This window comes from Colobus angolensis, unplaced genomic scaffold (genome assembly GCF_000951035.1).
Source record: "Colobus angolensis palliatus isolate OR3802 unplaced genomic scaffold, Cang.pa_1.0 Scaffold206, whole genome shotgun sequence".
Classification (NCBI taxonomy): domain Eukaryota; kingdom Metazoa; phylum Chordata; class Mammalia; order Primates; family Cercopithecidae; genus Colobus; species Colobus angolensis.
Window position 1 is genome coordinate 2,987,122 of NW_012115222.1, and position 7,433 is coordinate 2,994,554.

The 7,433-nt window shown below is 42.6% G+C and overlaps 1 protein-coding gene across 1 annotated transcript in view; it reads left to right on the forward strand.

The window, feature by feature from the left end:
- Window position 1: 1 nt before the first annotated feature.
- Window positions 2-7,433, forward strand: part of ISOC1 (isochorismatase domain containing 1) — a gene marked incomplete at its 5' end in the record, with an annotated part of 25,555 nt that continues 18,123 nt past the window's right edge. Inside the window, one exon of the mRNA XM_011942131.1 lies at window positions 2-304. Within this exon, the coding sequence (XP_011797521.1) occupies window positions 2-304 (303 nt within the window). The remainder of the gene's footprint in view (window positions 305-7,433) is intronic.

Sequence of the window (7,433 nt, forward strand, 5' to 3'; positions counted from 1 at the left end):
GGCTGCGGAGCCGGCGGTCCTTGCGCTCCCCAATAGTGGCGGCGTGGGCGCGGGGGCGCCGTCGGGCACGGTCCCGGTGCTCTTCTGTTTCTCCGTCTTCGCGCGACCATTGTCGGTGCCGCACGGCGCGGGCTACGAGCTGCTCATCCAGAAGTTCCTCAGCCTGTACGGTGACCAGATCGACATGCACCGCAAATTCGTGGTGCAGCTCTTCGCCGAGGAGTGGGGCCAGTACGTGGACTTACCCAAGGGCTTCGCGGTGAGCGAGCGCTGCAAGGTGCGCCTCGTGCCACTGCAGATCCAGGTGGGTCCTGCGGGAGGCCGCGCGCCTCCCTGTTCCCGAGTCGTACTCGTGCTGTCCCCGTCCCCGTCCCTGTCCACGCCTTCGCCGCGCTCCTCAGGTGCCCCGAGCTGCCCGGGCCCTGGGCCCTGCGCAAGTGGCTGAGTTCGAAGGGCTGCGCGGCTTTCGCAAGTTCCGGGGCCGGCTGGGGAATGCCTCTGTCCAGAGGTGATGGTCACCAGCTATCCCCGGCGGGGACGTGGGCCTCGGAGCTGGTTTCAGCGCCCGCGAACGCCCCCACGTGTGTGGTCCTTGGTGGCCCGCAGTCGCTTTTTATGCCAGGAGCAGGTCCCAGTCAGTCTCCTGCGTAACCAAAGGGCTATGCTGTAGTAGCTGTTTTTATTTTGGGGTGATAGGTGATGCAGAATGGGGGGAAATGAGATTGTGGGAAGTATTGGTCTTAGGGTTTGTTCCTAGAGTTGTGTTAACCACTTGCGGAAACGCAAACTTCGGGAGTCAAACCCTTCCCCCCGCCCTCCGCCTTCCCAGGCTCGGGTCCTTGGGCTTAAGAGCGCCCTAACCTTAAGCAAATGACCATTTGCTTAGCCTCCTCTTCGTCTACTGATTTCATTACATTTTGTCGCCTGTATTGAAAAAGTCATTTGACTCCAGGATTGTAATTCCTTCTTAAATACAAATATCCAACTTAAGCTAGACTTTGAGTTCCTGGGCCTGCTAGTTGGGATAGTTGTTCTACCTGAGGACTACTTAACAGCATTTATTTTAAGCTGTGCTCTCATGCTAGGCGGGTTAATCTCCCGCCCTCTTTAGGATCAGAGCGTTCACTTGGCGAATTCGTGTTTTGGAAAGGAAAGAATATAAGGTATAATTTAGGTAGTACACTGTCAGTATCATTTCTTTAGCTGAGAAACGGATAAGTCATTTTTTTTCAGAAGACCAAACTGAAATGTGGGATTCGGGGATAAAAGAGATTTTAATATTTAAGGGCTTTCGCGGTGAGCGAAAATGACACTCATTTTCTTTCTTTTTTGTTTTTAGTTTTTACGGGCACATAATAGTTGTACATATTTATAGGAGACATGATATTTTGATTGAAGCATACAGTGTAGTGATCAAATCAGGGTAATTGGAATATCCATCACCTCAAACATTTATCATTTATTTGTTCCAAATTCACTTTTGTAGTTATTTTGAAATATACAATAAATTATTGTTAACTATAGTCACCCTATTGTGCTTCTGAACACTAGACCTTATTCCTATTATCTAACTGTGTTTTTTGTACCCATTAACAGCGCCATTTTCTGATGATTATTCCCTAGTTTTTTTCAGCTGTAGTTGGCAGCTGAATTGATGATATTTCCTGTCGCCCCAACACCTGTGCCAGAAGTGGCCAAAGCAGGTACTTTAGCTTAGATAAAGTTTCTGCATTCAGAGGACAAAGTCTGAGAGACTGCACTGTCTACCACTGGAGAACCTGAAACTGGGTACAGTGATCTGATACCCCAGAATCTGACCTGCTGCCCAGACAGGGAATTGCAGTTCTTAGGTGCTTAAGAACTCCCCATTTTTTTACTCCTCATTTGTATGTCTTCCAGCGTTTTCGTGTCTGGCATCTCTTCTCTCTGCAGCCTTTCTTGTCAGTCCTTTTACGTTACTGCTGCCAGAATACTAAGATGTTGGATGCACCTTTGAGAAGTCCATTTATAAAGGCTAGAAGCCAAATACTAACTGCGGAGATCTGGGATTATACTTAGGATGCAGACTTCTTTATGAAGCATCTCCTGTTATGGCTGGGAGGGAGGCTGGGCTCTTATCTAAGATAATGCTATTCTAAACCAGCCCCTAGCTCTGTGAGAGTCCCCGCATCCAAGGTAGGATTTTTATATTTGAAAATTTCAGGACCTTGGTCTGGCAACTCTTAAAAACATTCTTGAAATTAATGAAATGTATGTACCTGAAAATGCTTGTACATTCTCAAAAGGCGTTGTGTAATTCTGGTCACCTGTGGCTTTTGAAATGTTTTGCTTGGTATAGATTATGTGTAGTTCATTTTTTTTGTGAGGTTTAAAATAACAATAGCATTACTCTATTCCATCTTCAAAAGATATTTTTTTCCACCAACTGGTCTAATAATTCTTAAGCATTAGTTATATTTTTGCGCTGACATAGCTTTATATTTTTAATTCTTTAAAGTATTTTCTCTTCTATATTATCTCATTTTAGTAGTTATACTTTGAATTCTTCAGCCAGATGTCTCTCCTAGCTTAGAGGTAGATAAAGGAAAGGGACATATACATAGATATGCGTACAGTATATACCGTATATACCTCTGATACCTATTTATGTCTATATGAGAAGAGAGAGATATATACACACATACATACATATGCATATGTGTGTATAATCTCAGAAAGTCATGATAATTCTCATGACTACTGTAGTATATTCTTTGTAACCTAATAGTATAATCCTACAGACTTGGATGTTTTATGGCTGTAAGAGACCATACAGTTCATTCCACAAACATGTGAGTGGCAGCTTTAAGTGCCTGGCACAGTGAATGCAAACTTGGATTCAATTCTTGTTCCTTACCTAATAAATGAAACTTTCACTTTGAAGAAGCGCAGAAGAACATAGGGAGGTGGAGGTGAGTAACTTGCTGCAGTTTTCGTGGCAAGTCTCCGCATATGGAGGAGCTAGCCAGGCATATGCAGAGAGTCACTTACAGCCAAACACAGCACTACTGCTTGCATGTTTAATGAGAATTGAGCAGTCTGGAAAACAAGCCACAAACTTGAGCTCTTGTATGTTCATTTGTCTTGATGCTGCTCCTTGTTCTTTGGAATAAATGCTTGTCACTTAGGAAGACTCAAGGTGGCCCATCAGTGAGTCCATGTTACTGGGGATGTTAGGCCCCTTCTTGAAGGCAGGGACAAAGAGCACAGGTTTGGCCACATGTAGTTCATTGCGTAAATAGCGATTTATTGTTTCTGCACACTTGGGCCCTGGAGCCTCTGTGGCCCTGGCTCACGTACTGTTAGTCTAGAATGTATTCTTCATTTGCTCCGTGGTGTGAGTTGCCTTCATGCTTGTTCTGACAGCTGTGGCTGATGACCTTGTGAAACACAGTGGCTGCCTTTGCCACACACTGCACCCGTACTTGTTAGTGGTTCTGTGAGAACTGATCCTTAAAACCCCCATTGCCAGTATTAGGCTGTGGTAAGTTTTTGGTGACTTCCTTTCTTTTCTTAAATATTCTGTCAAAGTAACAATGTCTGCTGACAGCTCGGGTAGATGAAGGCATAGCTCATGTTTCATGCTTCGTTTGTATGTCTGCAGCTTTGTCAAGTGCTTGAGATCTGATGAATTTTGAGACATGGGAAAGAATGTAAATGAGAGGATTATATAGTGGGGATTTAGGTCATTTTTATGACTTGAAAGTTTTAATTTTTCAAAGGTATTTTCTAAGTTTTAACTAAAGGAAACATTTAACTATGGGAATTTACATAAATGTGGTATCATGCTACCACCAGTGAATTTTCCAGCCTGTGGCCAGGAAAGACAGCCTTGGGAGAAGGGAGGAGGAAATGGACAGTGTAGGAAGGATGCCAGTGAGGGGATTTTACTTCTGTACATAGCAGGGAAAGCTTTGGCAGCTTTCTGTGGCCAGAAGATAAGGGCTTCCCAGGGAAGGTTATTTTGACCTTTTCCCAAAATGATCAACTGGCAGGGCATTTTGCTCCAGCTTTCATTTTCTTGGAAGTTTATTGCTATTATTATTATTTTAAACAGGGGCATGAACATTTTAGAGCTAGAAGAGACTGACAGGTTCATGGTGGGAAGGGAGGGAAGGCAGGAGGAAAAGAACCTTGTCCGCCTTTGGCTTGATAGTTTGAAGGTAGTGGTTTTTGATTACAGGACCTTTGCCTCAGGAGCGGGGCAGGAAGAGTGGGTAGATGAGCTAATGCTCAGAGAGGAGACAGCTGGATCCTGAGGTGGTTGTATTGTCTTCGCCCCACTGGTTTGATGTGTGTCACTTAAAAAAATTAACATTCCAGAATAATACCTAAAGCATTGTATCCTTTTTTGCTCCATGTGAATACGTTAGAGCTACCTATAAATAAACTGTGAGAGTAGGAGCTATAATCTGAATTTTGATTTTTTTTCTTGCATTTAGTTAACCAAGGGAATCCTAATGTAGATTCAAATGTCCTTGTGGTCCTGGGCTTGTCTAGCTTCACCTTCACCCCAGTCTGAGGCACAGTCTTAAGAAGTCCTTCAGTCCTTACCCCTGGGGTGGGTGGAGACAGCTGGCCTCTTTGGGGGATTTAGAAAACTCATACCTTATCTGATAAGCTAGGGTTGTAACCTTATGCCTGTGTCATCAATGTTTACAATAGGTGAATACCTTGTAAAAATAAGGGCCAATAAGTATTATTTCACAGCCTAAACTAAAAAGTCCCAGATCTGTTTTTCCAGGAACAATCTTGTTTTAGTGATTTGGTAAGGTTTTGGTAACATCTGGAAGTCTACTTTATGAATTACTTTATGATTCACTTTCCTTATTCTGCTTATTATGTTAACATAACAAGTTATGCAATGTTAGCATTCCTATATATATTTATAGGTTTCTAAAGGGATCTTAATTGTATTTATCCTCATTAGAGGGTAAGTTTTAACATATGCTGAGTTTTAGAGTATAGTTTTTCATATATGAGGGACATCAGAATAGCCTAATAAATTTATTGATTGATTATATGAAGCCCATTTAATCCTTGAAATACCCCTATAATGTAGATACTGTTTTCCTTGCTGTGTTATAGATAAGGAAATTGCATTTGGAGATATTTACCTAAGTTCATGTAATCGAAATTAGTGAAATTGAGATTTGGATTCAGATTCTAGTGCCTACTGAGGCTTGTGCTATAAAGAGAATCATGGTAACCTGGGGGAGTCACATCACAGACCTCTATTGTGAGTGAGTTGACATTGGAGCCAGGCCTTACTATAGTTGTGGTCATCGGATTTCCTCAGAAACACTTGGGAGTGAAATAATGATCCCCCAGGTCCCCTTCCAGACTTTCTCCCAGGCAGATCGTGCCTATTTTGTGACTCTAATTGACTACCAAATTTTTTAAACATCACATTTACAGTTTCAAGTTTTAATTATTCCAAATCGCTATAGTAATTTGCTATGGGACTGGGTGACGTGAAAAGTCTTTTGAGTGTGAAATCTAAATGTAAATGTAGAGAGTTGTATGATTTTAACAGCCTGTTGGAATTCATGTGGATTTGGGGTGAGGATTTGGGAGGATTGGTTGGACATGATTAAAGTAGAGAGTTGTATGGTTTTAACAGCCTGTTGGAATTCATGTGGATTTGGGGTGAGGATTTGGGAGGATTGGTTGGACATGATTAAAGTTTTTCAGTATGTTTTTGGTGACCACAAAACTTCCTTTCTGTTTGTAAGGTGTAGAGGTTATTCCCCCAACTACCATAGCATAGGGAGGCCATTAAAAAAAAACTTTTTATTTTAGAATAGCTTTAGATTTACAACAAAGTCATAAAGATAGTACAGAGAGTTCCTATATTCCTGTACCCAGATTCCCTGTTGTTTTTTGCTTGTTTGTGAGACAGGGTCTTGCTCTGTTGCCCAGGCTGGACTGCAGCCTCAACCTCCCATTCTCAGAGGATCTTCCCACTTCAGCCTCCTGAGGAGCTGGACTGCCAAGCTCAGCTAATCAAAAAAAAAAAAAAAGAAAAAAGAAAAAAAAAAAATATATATATATTTTGTAGGTTAGGTATAGTGGTTCATGCCTGTAATCCCAGCACTTTGGGATGCCAAGGCAGGCAGATCACTTGAGCCCAGGAAGGAATTCAAGACCAGCCTGGGCAATATGGTGAAACCCCATCTCTACTAACAGTACAAAAATCAGCCGGGTGCAGTGACGCACACCTGTAATCCTGGCTACTTGGGAGGCTGAGGCACAAGAATCACTTGAACCGGGAGGTGGAGGTTGCAGTGAGCTGAGATCACGCCACCGCACTCCAGCCTGAGCGACAGAGTGAGACTGTGTCTCAAAAAAATATGTTTTGTAGAGACAAGGTCTCACCGTGTTGCCTGGGCCTTGCTCTCGCAATCCTGGGCTTAAGCGATCCTCCCACCTTGGCCTCCGAAGTGCTGGGATTACCAGCATGAGCCACCATGCCCAGCCAGATTCCCTAACATTAATATTTGATATTCCTGGAGTGCATTTGTCACAACCAAAGAACCAACATTGGTACTTTACTGTTAACCACACTTTATTCATATTTCACTAGCTTTTCCCTTATGTCCTTTTTCTGTTCCAAAGTCCAATCAAGGATACCAATTACAGTTAGTTGTCTTGTGGACTCCTCTAGTCTGTAACAGTTTCTCAGACTTTGTTTTTAATGACTTTGACAGTTTTAAGGAGCATTGGTCAGATATTTTGGTAGAATGTCCCTCAATTTTGATTCATTTGATGTTTTTCTCATTGTTGGACCAGGGTTGTGAAATTTCAAGAGGAAGGTCATGAGGGTCATTCTCGTCACGTCATATCAAGGGTACATGTTATTAACATGATATCATTAATTACATTAATCATGATCACCTGGCTGAGACATAGTCCTCAGGTCTCTCCACTGTAAAGTTACTCTTCCCCCTCTATACTCTAGTCTTAAGAAGCAAAGTACTAAGTGCAGCCACATTCAAGAGGATGTTGGAAGTTAAACACCTTACACAGATGCTCTCCACATCGTATTCAAGAGCATGTGGAGAATGTCTATGAAAGGTAGGGTATGTTTTATTCGGTAAATTGTAACCTGTACTCTGCTTTAAAAACATTCCTTGCCACTGTATTCTCTGTGGTTTCTTTGTTTACTGAGTTTGTGGATGGTAAGTTCCGATACAAGAGAGATTTCGCAGGGCAGTGAGGATTTTAGGGCTGTATTTTTGACCTCAATTTGTGTCTAATATGACACATCTGATGAGGTTCCCTGTCCAGAACTCATGGCTAAAATGAAGGGCGGGAAACATCAGCTAGCAAGAACTGGAAACCACAACTGTGGATATTTCGGATTCCTGGGTAGGTAAGGATTTATTCCTTTG